The sequence below is a fragment of the Lithobates pipiens genome, unplaced genomic scaffold, assembly GCF_037356315.1.
Source record: "Lithobates pipiens isolate NorthernLeopardFrog02 unplaced genomic scaffold, aLitPip1_a1.2 Scaffold_17, whole genome shotgun sequence".
Classification (NCBI taxonomy): domain Eukaryota; kingdom Metazoa; phylum Chordata; class Amphibia; order Anura; family Ranidae; genus Lithobates; species Lithobates pipiens.
Window position 1 is genome coordinate 4639022 of NW_027507755.1, and position 14166 is coordinate 4653187.

General features: G+C 45.2%; 1 protein-coding gene across 2 annotated transcripts in view; it reads right to left on the reverse strand.

The window, feature by feature from the left end:
• The window catches only part of PIWIL4 (piwi like RNA-mediated gene silencing 4), a 524721-nt gene that overhangs the window by 28259 nt on the left and 482296 nt on the right, over positions 1–14166 (reverse strand). For both annotated transcript variants that reach the window (XM_077484954.1, XM_077484955.1), the window contains one exon: positions 6586–6711. In XM_077484954.1, coding sequence (XP_077341080.1) covers positions 6586–6711 — 126 coding nt within the window. The remainder of the gene's footprint in view (positions 1–6585; positions 6712–14166) is intronic.

Sequence of the window (14166 nt, forward strand, 5' to 3'; positions counted from 1 at the left end):
CTGGACTCCACCCTCCAGAGTAGTCCAGGCAAGCAAGAGAGAAGTGTGCATGTCTGCACAGGTCGGTCTGTCAGAGCAGACAGAGGGTCCAAGCTTGTGGGCTGGAAAAGGAAGCTGGAAAAGAGTGCTGAGGTACTGGGTGTACAGGAACTCTGTTATAGAGCCGAGAGGGCTGAAGCATAAGTCTAGGCAGCAGTGCTGCTAAAGAGAGCCAGGTGGCTTTGTATTTTTGGTTTTACTTACATTGTTGCTGTGGAAAGCTGAAACCCCTGTGTGGGTAACTTTTCTTTCTTTAAAAAAAGTGGGCCTACAAGCCCTTAAAACTGCATATCTGGAGTGGACTCAGCTCACTGGTAAGCTCTACCCTTATGCTAAAACAACCCCCGATGTTACAATATATATACGTGATCCTGCTCTTCCCGCTAGTGTGCTCGCATGCGTGCGACCGACGGCTCGCTACTGCTGAGATCACACATAGCGGTAGTCAAGCGCTGAGTACCGTGGACTCGATGTCTACAGGCACCCGACGAATGTTCAGTACACAGGCAGAATGGCAAACTGCCTATGTAAACAAGGCAGATTGCCGTTCTGTCAAGAGGGAAGACATGGATCCTGTGTCTATGCAAAGCAGGGACATGAAACCATGCCTTCTCCTAGTACAAGCACCTCCCCCACAATATATAAACACCAGCTAGGCACACAGCTGATCATCCCTGATGTTAGTCCCTTCCCAGCCAGTGTCAGTGCATATTTTATGCACTTAGACTGAGAGGGAATATTGGCATCGATGAACACATAACAGAAATGGGAATTCTTCAAAAAGACTGTATGTGAACTCAGTGAAAAGTATATTCCCATGGGCAATAAGGATAAAAATACAAATAAAACCTACGTGGCTCGCGTCCAAAGTTAACTACTTCAATACAGGGCACTTATACACCTTCCTGCCCAGACCAATTTTCAGCTTTTAGCATTTTGAAAGACAATTGCGCGGTCATGCTACACTGTACCCAAACAAAATTTTTATCATTTTGTTCCTACAAATAGAGCTTTCTTTTGGTGGTATTTAATCACCACTGGGATGTTTATTTTCTGTTAAAAAAACGTTTTTGAAACTTTTTTTGTTCCAAAACTTTGTAAATAAGTTTTCTCCTTCACTGATGGGCACTGATGGGGCTGCACTGACGGACACTGATAGGCACCGATGAGGTCGCACTGATGGGCACACATAGGTGGCACTGAAAGGCAGTACTGATGGGCACTAATAGGCGGCAGTGATGGGTGGCACTGATGTATGGTACTGATGGGCATCACTGATGGGCAGGCATTAGTGTTTGGCACTGATTGGCATCCCTGGAGGCGATGGGTGGCATACCTGGTGGTTACAAGTGGTGGGACCCCAAAGCATCCTCCCAATGTTGAGGGCAGGTGGTCTGGTACGGTTCAGGAGGGGGCGCTCTCTTGCCCCCCCCTCTTTTCCTGTGGCCTGCCATGTTGTGTGCTTGAATAAGGGTCTGGTATGGATTCTGAGGGGGGCCCCCACGCCATTTTCTTTTCTGGCGCGGGGTTCCCCTTAAAATCCATGCCAGACCTGAAGAGTCTGGTATGGATTTCGAGGGGGGCCCCCCCACACCATTTTTTTTGGAGAGGGGTTCCCCTTAATATCCATACCAGACCTGAAGGGCCTGGTTCTGGTATGAATTTTGAGGAGGACCCCCACGCCATTTGTTTTGGGCACGGGGTTCCCCTTAATATCCATACCAGACCTGAAGAGCCTGGTATGGAATTTCAGGGGACCCCCACGCATTTTTTTATCCTTATTTTTTTTTTCTTAATGCTAACATGACCTGTGTGAAAATAGCCTTAGAAGTGAAAACCCCCATAGAAGTGAACCAGCGCAAAAAAAAGTCAAGTTGAGAGGTGCATCTGTTCAACTTATGCAAATAAATTTACGAGGCTTGACATTTACTAAGATTTTGCAGACGCAGTGAACAAGAGCACTTGAACGGGTGCAAATGCCGCTTGCGCAGTGCATAAATTGACCTAGCGCAGTTCCAAGTGTATTTGCAGGCGCAGCAAGCTTGCTCAGAGAAAGTTACTTTTTCGTTCTATTTTGGGCATATTTCTTACTTGGACAGTTATATCTATACTTACTCACATCACCCCCATAATATTGGAACTTCCAGCTTCTTTTAATTCTGAGTTGAAGATGCCGTGCGCCAGGTCTATAGCGGTGCACAGATTGCGGACGCCTGTGCGCCGGCATGCTAATAGTAAATGGGGAATTGCGCTGTTACAAGCGCAAATGCTTTGTGAATACGAAAACGGCTGTTGTACGTCGGCGTGCGCCGCAACTCATGGCGCAAAACCTTTGTTAATCAGCCCCGATATGTTGTACTTTTTGCTATAATATCCCCAATTTTTTTTTTTTTAAATATCTTTTTTCCTTTTTTTTCCCTCAGTTTAGGATGATATGTATTCTTCTACATATTTTTGGTAATAAAAAATCGCAATAGGTGTATATTGATTGGTTTGCACAAATGTTATAGCACCTACAAATTGGCATTTTTGTTATTATTTTTTTTTACTAGTGATGGTGGTGATCTGCGATTTATATTGGGACTGCAACATTATGGCGGACAGATCGGACACCTTTTGGCAAATTTTGGGGACCGTTGGCACTTATACAGCGATCAGTGCTATAAAAATGCACCGATTACTATGTAAATGTCACTGGCGGGGAAGAGGTTAACAGTAGGGGGTGATCAAGGGGTTAATTGTGTGTCCTAGGGAGTGATCCTAACTGTGAGGGGATGGGACTGTCTGAGTGAGAGCAATCGTTGTTTATACTTAGTATGAACAACAGATCGCTCTCCTAACCCCTGACAGCATGGAGATCAGTCTGTTTAAATTGACAGAACTCCGTTCTGTCTCTGTGTGGAGTGATCGCGGGTGCCCAGGGGTCATCGTGACCGCCAGGCACGCGCATCGGCTCTGGCGTCGCACATGTGAGCGCTAGTGGTCAAAAGGCGAACTAATGTAAGGTAACATGGTTTCGCTCAGGGGAGCCAACCTGCCTTAGTACAACTGCGGCGGCTAGTCAGGAAGTTGTTAAACATTTGATATGTTCACGTTTTTCTATTATGAATAAATTATGGGTTTATGAGATTTGCAAATGACGTTTTTTATCTATTTTTATGTAGATTGGTTGGTTGTACAAAAGGAGGCCCCTGAAGCTGACAGAACCAAGTTAAAAGTGTCATCTCTGCACTGGAATGCACAGCTTGAGGGTGCTGGAAAAAAACATAAGGGACTTAAAATTTGGTCCCCCAATGGCACCCAAAGCAAGATACAAATCAATGCCCTGCTGGAGAAGGTCAAAGCCAAGGCACCGAGAGAGTGTGTGAAGGGAAACCCTGGACACTCGAACCAGGCAATGTAGGCTACCCAAGTATGATGATAGATCCTACAAGAAGCTATTCACATGCCTTCAACACTAAAGGTAAAACAGATGCTGACAACCCTGTCTCTAGTTGTCATAAGCCATGCCAACAGCCACAGGTGGTAAAGAAGGGAGGAAGATCAGCCCTTGGGACAGAAGATCCTCTAGAAGAGAAAGATGTCAAGGCGCATCCATGACCAGGCGCAACACGTTTGCATACAAGGGACGACAAAGACAACTATGAGAGTGACTGGATTTCCTACGGCCACTATCCATTGCAATAGTCACAGAAGGGCTTAAAAAAAGGCAAGGTGGCAGAAATAAGACTGTAAAGGTCCCATGATGACACCAGGGCATCCATTGTATCCACCCAAGGATCCCTGGTCCTCTCTACAATTATGATCCCCTTAGGGTTGCCACCTTTTCATCAAGCCAAACTCAAACACTTTAGTGGTGCACAGCAATTCTTTTTTGCAGTTTGCGCCAGAGGATTGTAAAAGACCTGGGACACCTTTGGGTGCCCCAATAAGAGTAGTACTGCAGCGCATGTAGTGTCTGTGATGAACAGTGGGTGTGGCCAAATTGTGTTATGAATGGGAGAAGCTTAAGTAGCATAGTTAAATCAAACAAGGTTAGTCTATCGCTCAGTACAGTCCTGCCCACCCCAGGTCAGTCTGTCCTCCAGTATATTCCCTTCTTGGTCAGTCTGTCCCCCAGTACATCCCCCCAGGTCCATCTGTTCCTCAGTATAATCTCCCCCAGGTCAGTCTGTACCCCAGTTAAAGTCCCCCCCCCCCACCAATATAATTAAGAGCACTGTAAGCTGACAGGAAGAGAGAGGGGGATAGGAGGACTGGTGCTGCAGCACTGCCACTGATGTGTCTGGGTTTCAGATGGATTGAAACCCGGACAAAGGATCCAAAACTCGGACTGTCTGGGGGAATACCGGACAGGTGGCAACCCTGATCCCCCTTCTGTTGAGAGAAGTCACCAGGAATCCACATCCTGACCATATCTGATGGTAAACCTCTGAATGTAAGGAGCACTATCCTGGGCCTAAATTTGTCAGCTGAGGTAAGTTCCCCACCATTATTTTACAACCAGCTGCAGGCATCATTTAGATATTTTTTTTTTCTTGCCAGAGATTCCCTGCACAGTAAAAACAATCATAGCGGCTGTTCAGCCACTTGATTGTCTTTACAGGCTGCTGGCTGCTGTTTGGGGCTGCAAATTGCCACACAAATAACGTAACATAAAATGACCTCCCTTTTATTCCTTAGGGTCTCTGCTAAAAAAAAAATATATATATATATATAATGTTTGGGGGTTCTGAGGAATTTTCTAGCAAAACAATGATGATTTTTACACGTAGGAGAGGAATATCAGATTTGGCCCGGTATGGAAGCGGTTAAAGTGTGATCTGTCTTCATACCTGAGATTCAATCAATCTTAGGCCGCGTACACACGCGCGGACTGTTTGCCCAACCTTGTTCGTCAAACAGTTTCGGCAAACAGTCCGCTCAAAATTTGCATGAGCGGACTTGCCCACACACGAGCGGACTGTTTCAACGAACTGTTTGCCAAACAGTCCGCTCAACTTTTGAAATGAACGGACTCGCCCACGTAAGGCGGAGGCAAATCCGCCCATTTCCAGCGCGTGTACAGGTAGGCGGGGCCCGCGAAGGAGACGTCGCGGGCTCCGCCGCCTGGAATGGGCTTAAAGGGGAACCCCAAACGCCGAAAAAAATCGGCGTGGGGGTTCCCCCAAAGTCCACACCAAACCCTTGTCCGAGCACGCTACCCGGCCGGCCAGGAAAGGGGGGCGAGCGAGCGCGCCCCCCCTCCTGAGCCGTACCAGGCCGCGTGCCCTCAACATGGGGGGGTGCCTTGGGGAAGGGGGGGCCGCGCGGCCCCCCCACCCCAAAGCACCTTGTCCCCATGTTGATGAGGACAAGGGCCTCTTCCCGACAACCCTGGCCGTTGGTTGTCGGGGTCTGCGGGCGGGGGGCTTATCGGAATCCGGGAGCCCCCTTTAAGAAGGGGGCCCCCGGATACCGGCCCCCCACCCTATGTGAATGAGTATGGGGTACAATGTACCCCTACCCATTCACCTGTGAAATAAAGTACAAAAAAAAACACAACACAGGGGAAAAAATATTTTATTGCACAGCTCCGGGGGTCTTCCGTCTTCGGGGGTCTTCTCGCCGGACTCCTCCGCTATGTGTGTGTAGCTCTTTTACTAGCGGAGGAGTCCGGCTTTCTTCCTCCCCGCCGCCGGCCTCTTCTCCCGACTTCGGGGGTCTTGTCCCCCTCTTCGGTTCTTCTGCCGGGCCACCGCGCCTTCTTGTAGCTCTTTTACAGGCGGTGGCCCGGTCACGGATGCTCTCGAGTGCGCGCCCCAGGGGGCGCGCGAGAGCGGAATTCTGGAAGGACATCATATGACGGCCTCCCAGAGATAAGAAACCGCCCTGTAGCCGTTATTTGGCTATAGGGCGGTTGTTAAGTGGTTAAAAAAGGGAATAATTCCAGAGATAAAATGATAATTCTCCTGCTCTACAAGACTCTGGTCTGGCCGCACCTAGAGTATGCTGTCCAGTTCTGGGCACCAGTCCTCGGGCAGGATGTACTGAAAATGGAGCGAGTACAAAGAAGGGCAACAAAGCTAATAAAGGGTCTGGAGGATGTAAGTTATGAGGAAAGGTTGAGAGCACTGAACTTAATCTCTCCGGAGAGGAGATGCTTGAGAGAGGATATGATTTCAATTTACAAATACCATACTGGTGACCCCACAATAGGGATAAAACTTTTTTTGCGGAAGGGAGTTTAAAAAGACACATGGCCACTCATTAAAATTAGAAGAGGTTTAACCTTAAACTACGTAGAGGGTTCTTTACTGTAAGGGCGGTAAGGATGTGGAACTCCTTTTCACAGGCGGTGGTCTCAGCCGGGGGCATCGATAGTTTCAAGAAACTATTGGATAAGTACCTGAACAACCACAAAATACAGGGATATACAAGGTAATACTGACATATAATCACACACATAGGTTGGACTTGATGGACCTGTGTCTTTTTTCAACCTCACCTACTATATTTAAGGTCCATAAACTCCTTCATGTGTGCTCGTTATTGAAACTAACTCACCATTCACGTCTTGTGGCCACACTGTCAACCACTGTGCCCAATGGTGGGTTCTGCAGCCCTCGACCAGATTCACTGAAGAACTTAGTGGTGCATCTCTTCCTCACAACGACAAATGTTATTTTAGGGCTGAGAAAAACACAAGCCAACATTAAGAATTATTGAAAAGGCTCCCTACCCATTTGATACTATCCAACAAGCATAAAGATTCTGCAAGAAAATTTTTTTACATATTCTATGACTTGAGTAAAGGTTAACAATTTATTTAACAAATACACAAAACAAACATTTATATAAAAGAAAAAATGAGAGACTGAATGTTGAGGGATCATGATCACATGCTGCATTGGGGCCCACAGGGGTTAAGCCTACCTTTCAAATGATAAATTCACTTTACTCAACATGATACACCTGTATTTAAAGTGTAATATGTTGAGCATACACCTCCTCTCCCCTGAATCTGCCTCTTCCGTGTGACCCGCTGTCACAATTTGAAAATAGAGGAGCCGTGCAGAGCTCTGCCTCATTCATTCAAAGAGTTCTACAACTACAGTCATCCATTGCGGTTGATGGCTTGTAGTTCTCAATGAACTTCGAGATTACCGGTGAATGCTCTGGAATTCAGTAACTGCCTGTCCGTATCGGAGGTATAGGCAGACAGTGTACTGACAGTCTGCAAGAGCCTGGCATTGTACCTGTGATCTACTGATCATGGGTACAATGCTTTACAGACTCCCAAGGGAAAAAAATAAATGCACATTTTATTATCTGCAAAAAAAATTGTATTTATTATTTTTTAAAAGGTGACCTTATCGTTTTAATATAGCTACATATGTAAAAAAAAATTCACTGCACTGGACGAAGCACAACAATAGTCTTTTTTTTTATCATAAAATTTTTATTGAAAACTATTTCCAGTACAAACATACATGCATGGTGATTTTTTTCATGTGTTAATGGTACTTAAAGAGGAAGTAAACCCTGATGAGTTTATTTCCTCTTTCATTCCCTGCAAAGGCAAAGCATAATGGACTACTATGCATCGCATAGTAGCCCATTATGTGTCACTTACCTGACACAGGAGCCAGCAAAGTCACTGCTGTCCCCTGTAGTCCGCCGCATCCATCTTCTCGGTGGGTCTCGCAGCTCCGCCGCTGTCATTCGGCGAAGCCGCGCTGACGTCACTCCCGCAGATGCGTACGGAAACCGAGACGCGCTGCATTGCGCGGCATCTTCGTTATCGAGGATGCCACACTCAGTGCGCCGATTTCTACGGCGCATGCGCTGTGGACAGCGGTGCCGTCTTCGGGCACATATCTCCTAAATCGTATAGGTTTGGGAGATATTTCTTGGACCTACAGGTAAGCCTTAATCTAGGCTTACCTGTAGGTCAAAGTGGTTTGTAAGGGTTTACAACCACTTTAACAGTATCATAACACGGATTTACGTTATGTCTTAGACAGTATTACTGGAATACAAATTTATGTATAAAACATTAATTCTTTAACATTACTTATATAGAGCTTATTCCAACCCCAGATGCCCCAAGGGGTACACGCTGCATCTCGGCGGTTGGGACTGTTTTATGTGCATCTTGGTGATCTAAAATACTAAAAAAGAACAAATGGTAGAACTAACATATCAGAGGAAGGATCATTTAAAGCACACATGTCCGTATACACCATTGTATTTATCACGTATTAGTAGCAAGTTTGGTAAGTTATGTACAAGAAAGTCTTAAATGCTATGGGTTATGTCCATTTGTAAGTAGTTGTCCACATGCTCCGGGTTTTGTCAAATTCCACACATTTTTAAGAATTGATTGCTAACTTCCTTTCAAAGGAGTAGCGTCTTTGGACTATTCTTGTCATATCAGTAATGTTTATATATGTGGTGTTTTTCCATGAGCATAGAACTAAAGATCTAGCCGCTAGAAGAATATGTGAGACTACTTGCCTCATGATGCGTACACAACAATGGTCATGAAAGACACCATGTACACAGCATAAAAACAAGATGTGCGACATGCTATTCTAAAGCCTGCAAAGTTGCATCTAAAGTATTATCGCAGCTTCGCTGCATTGATCTAAACATGAACCACTGGAAGCAATGTTTCTTTTTCCATTGTCGTGCCATTCAGTGCGACCCAAATTGCATCTGAAATTGCAATAGAGTGAACCAGTCCAAAAGCTTCATTCACACGGCCATAAAAATTTGACTGATGTAATTACATGTGTTTTCCAGAAGAAAAGTTTCAGCAAAATTATCAGTAAAATACTTGCGTATATATGTGTTTAAAATCATATAGACATGTATGCATACACAATGATAATTTTCTCCCCCTTTATTTAGATTTAATTTGCATGCTTACAAATGTGTATACATGAATTTATAGGCGCAAGCCCATAAAGAGCATGTTCTTATATGAAAATTTCAGGATTCTGTGTTATGGATCTGAATGCAGTGCATATTTACACCCCTGTGTGAATGAATTGAAAACAATGCAGCTGTGTTCAGATCGGTAATTAACCAAAACTTGTATATGCATTTTTTTTTACAGTCATGCGAGCGAAGCCTTAGGCAAATGGACACTGGCTAGAGCTTGGCAAGGGACACTCCCAGCACATCCACATACAACCCCACCCACTCTGTGAGACTCCAGGTTTGTAGCAATCAATAAGGAAAAACAGAAGACAGAAAAGAGTAAATTGTGTCCTGCACTGTACTCCAAGATATGGTCCAAATTCCCAATATGATAAAGTACAGGAAGTCATAGACTTCTTTTTATTTACACTGTAAAAGCAATAATTTGAACTGTCATGAATGGCTTTCATTCATGACTCACTGTTTACTATTTTCATGCTGTGATTGGTCCACAGATATCACATGGTACAGGGTGCTGTGATTGGCTCAGGTACCATGTGATCATTGGTGACCAAGCACAGATCACACAGTAGTAAACAGTGATGTCATGAACTAATTTAATTCATGACTATTGTATACAGGCGGTATCTGGGCCACTCACAACAGTCCGATACTGCAATCCACTGTGTCCGGTGGACACAGCACTTGCACATCACACCACTGCGTGTCCCAGGGAGCACCCACAGTGCGCATGAGCTCCACTCTGTATAGGTACATTGTGAAGCCTGGGGGAGCACCCCCCCCCCCCCCCCCCCCAGCAGTACATGTACTGTTGGGGGTTAGAAAGTAGTTAAAACTGTTTATTCATGTTAGCTCACAGGAAAGATGTATATCGATTGGGAAAAAAGGTACCTCAATTTTTTTTTTTATAATTACAATGCCATCATCCATATACAGAAAAAGAAGAGATAGTTTAAATGAAAAAGTGTGTGTTTATAATCACTTTAATCTCTGCTCCTGTGAGGGCTACCACATTTTAAACTGCTGTCACATTCCTGTTTTGGTGTATAAGTGACTTGCAAACTATTTTTAAATGTCAGAAGGGCAACAGCAGATATTTTTGTGCATTTCTGTTAAAACACACTGGCCACTACTGCTGCCCCGGTGACAATCACTCTCAGTCTGCGGGCACTTAAACCATTAACCAATAAGCTTGTAGATCTCTGCGGAGAACAAGGCAGAGAGCGTAATACATCATGTTTAGTAACTAACCCTGCACTAAAGAACCTCTGAGAAAGATCTGAGAAAGAAGTTCTTATAGCTATGCCAGTGTGTAATATTTTTAGCAGCATTCCCTTTCCTATCCTTTGTTTTTCTATCCTATATTTTATTGTGAAATAATGCCTGGTCTAGCAGAGTACAAGATAATAATTAAAGATGATCCAATTATTGTGTTCCATGGCAAACAAAAGGAGTACCTGCTTCATAAGTTACAGGAGGCAGATACAACAGATTCTGGGGGAACCTGCAGCAGAAGAAGCTCTGCTTGTCTCAGGCACATGTGAATCTTGTACAGCCTTGCTGGGTGAGGGTACCAGAACTCAACCTAATTTTCTGATGGCTACAACCTTCAGTCCACAGCTTGATCAATCCTGCACTATACTGTGTTCCCAACATCGCTCCTCTTCAGTTAATATTATTATACACAATATATATTGCGCTAACAGTTTATTCAGTGCTTTAAAATGAATAGGGGGGACAACACAATTACAGTACAGTTCAATAAAAGAGGTACAGGAGGGTTCTGCTCGTAGAGCTTACATTCTAAAGGGAGGGGGTGGTGGTACAAAAGTTAATAGCTGCAGAGAATGATTGGATGGAGGTGGCTCAGGGACAGTTGTTAGGTGGGTGTGGGATAGGTTTCCCCGAATAAATGAGTTTTCAGGGATCTCCTAAATGTGAACAGGATAGGGGCTGATCGGATATACTGGGGCAGTGAGTTCTAGAGGATGGAAGAGGCTCTGGAGAAGTCCTGAGGGGAAGCATGGGAGGAGGTAACAAGGGAGCTAGAGAGCAGAAGATCCTGGGAGGAAGCACCTTTTGGTGTACCTGCAGTGTCACTAAAGGTAGTCTGAGAGAGAGGCTGTAGAATGCCAAGCTGCATCTGAGACTTTTGCCCTGTACACATGATTGGACTTTCCGACAACGAAACCGTGGAATTTTGTTTGAAGGGTTAGCTCCAACTTGTCTTGCATACACGCGGTCACACAAATGTTGGCCAACAATTACGAACGTAGTGACATACAAGAAGTACGACGAGCCGATAAAAAGGAAGTCCAATAGTCATGTGCCACCCTTTGGGTTCTTTCTGCTAAGAATGTGTTTGGTGAGCATTCACTCCAAGCATGCGTGTTTGTACTTTGGACTTTTATCTGACGGACTTGTGTACACACGATTGGAAAGTCCGACAACGCACATTTGTTGGCGGAAAATTTGAGAAAATGCTAGCCAACATTTGGTGGCGGATAGTCAAACAAATGTCCGATGGACCATACACATGGTCGGACTTTCCGCCAACAACCTCACATCCAACATTTGTTGTCGGAAAATCCAATTGTGTGTACGGGGCATAACAGTACAGCTGCAGTCGAGGCTGCACAGTGTCAAGCTGATGCTTTAGAGAGGGAAGCTGTCTGCTGGCATAGATTGGAGATGACTATGCTCCAGCAACAGTCTCTCAATTTACCTGATCATAAGGAAGTACTTCTGGCCATGAATTATGCTGCCTATACTTACCTCAACTCCAGCGATGTGGTGTCCCCATGCTCCCTGGGTCTCGATAGCCGGCTACTTTCATTGCCCGAGCGGGGATGACGTTCCTCCTGCGCATGCCTGGGAGTTCAGGGAAATTTGGCATTGTAAGCCAAGCCTTGCAATGACTAGCACAAGGAGCACTGATTATAAAGCCAGGATCAACTAATACCCACAGCTGCTATGCTTGTGTCAACCCCATACACCACAGGAACAATTGTCCTGAGCATAAGAAGCCGACTGGACCTGGCCAGCACCCATTTCTCTTTACTGTCCAAAAAAAAAAGAAGCAACACCACCAAGCTACAGCCAGTCAATGTGGGTAACTGAACTTTATTGGGTTTCAAGACACCAGTGACTCACTGGAGTTGGAAGAACCTGCTCTTGCATACCCTGTACTTGAGGTTTCGCTGATTGGGTGGCAGATGCTGTTAAGTGCAGATCTGGGGACTCTTGTGACATACAATCCGCTAATGGCACCAAGGATTCACCAAGCAGACCTTCTGGACATACCAAGATACTGTGAAAAGAGTGGGTGTGACCCCTGGGCAACTTTGGCATGGACCGAACGAGGAGGGGAGTGGGGGTGGAGGTGCAGATCTCTCAGGGTAGGGGGCAGGGATGGCGTTACCACCTTCAATGTACAGTTAACAAAAACATGTAAGTTAAATGCAGAATATATACTGTACTGGTTGAATCTAATGACGAGACTGCTGAGGCACAGTCTCTGGTTACAGAGCAGGGGAATAGTACAGTTTTCCTGGTTCTCTGAAGGGAGAAGAGACAGATTGTGTGCTCATACAAAGTATGTACACTGATCTATCTCTTCCCCTAGCAAGTCCCACCCCCCTTCAGTTAGAACACGTAACAGGGAATGGTTAACCCCTTGATCACCCTCAAGTGTTAATCCCTTCACTGCCAGTGACATTTTTATAGTAATCAATGCATTTTTATAGCACTGATCGCTGTATAAATGCCAATGGTTCCAAAAATGTGTCAAAATTGTCTGATGTGTTCGCCATAATGTCACAGTCGCAATAAAAATCACAGATCGCTGCCATTACTAGAAAAAAATAAATACAAAAAATTTATATAATAAATATCCCACATTTAAAAGTTTAGGCCTCAGTTTAGGCCAATATGAATTCTTCTACATACTTGTGGTAAAAAAAAAAAAAAAATTGCAATAAGCGTATATTGATTGGTTTGTGAAAAAGATATAGTGTCTACAAAATAGTTGATAGATATGCGGCATTTTTATTATTTTTTTTTTCTTTTACTAGTAATGACGGCGATATGCCCTTTTTATTGGGACTGCGATATTGTGGCAAACAAATTGGACACTTTTTTGGTACTATCCAGTCCCAGGACACCTCCCCACCTGGAGAGACTGGCATTGGTGGTGATTGGAAGGAAAAAACCCTTTTCGTAGTTCAAAGCCAGAACATTAGGACATAGGTGAGGGTGTGGCTTCATGCTGAAGGGGACTTGTCCATGGGTCTAAGGAGCCCCGCTCTCGGCTCGCCAGACCAGGTCCATTGCGTGCCAAGAAGAAGGACTGCATCTGCTATTAGGTTCTTTTCCCAATTTTAAACTGAGACTCGTAACGATATCATCCAGGGTAGCCCAAAACAGACAATTGCCTTGAAATGGTAACCCACTCAGAGCTTTTTTAGAAGCCGAGTCCACAGACCAACACTTAAAGGGGTTGTAAACCCTTGTGTTTTTTCATCTTAATGCATCCTATGCATTAAGGTGAAAAAACACCTGGCAGTCACCGGCCCCCCAGCCCCCCGTTTTACTTACCTGAGCCACTTCATCTCTTCGTCAGGGACGCTTTGTCCCTCTCTCCACGGGGTCCCAGGTCTTGATTGGATAAATTGATAGCAGCGCAGCCATTGGCTCCCGTTGTTGTCAATCAAATCCAATGACGCGGGCACTGGGCCAAGTCTGGAATTCGTGTCCGTGGACGCAAATGCTGGACTCAGGAGTGTGCCAAAAAGATAACACCCTCGGAAGAGCGCTTCTCCTAGGGGGTTATCTGATGAAGGGAGGAGCCGCAAAAGCCAGTGGGGGACCCCAGAAGAGGATGTTCAGGGCCACTCTGTGCTAAAAAAGCTGCACATTGGAGGGACAAAAAAAAAACAATCCTTTACAATCACTTTAAAGAGGAAGTAAAGCTTGATGGGTTTACTTCCTCATTGGCTCCCTGCAAAGGTAAAGCATAATGCATCGTAGCCCATTATGTGTCATTTACCTGACACAGAAGCCAGCGATGTCACCGATGTCCCCTGTAGCACACAGCGTCCATCTTCTTCCGGGTATCGCTGCTCCAGCCATTCACATCGCTGGAGCAGCGATGATGTCACTCCCGCGCATGGGAGCCGCCACTAATGGCATAGGTGTTAG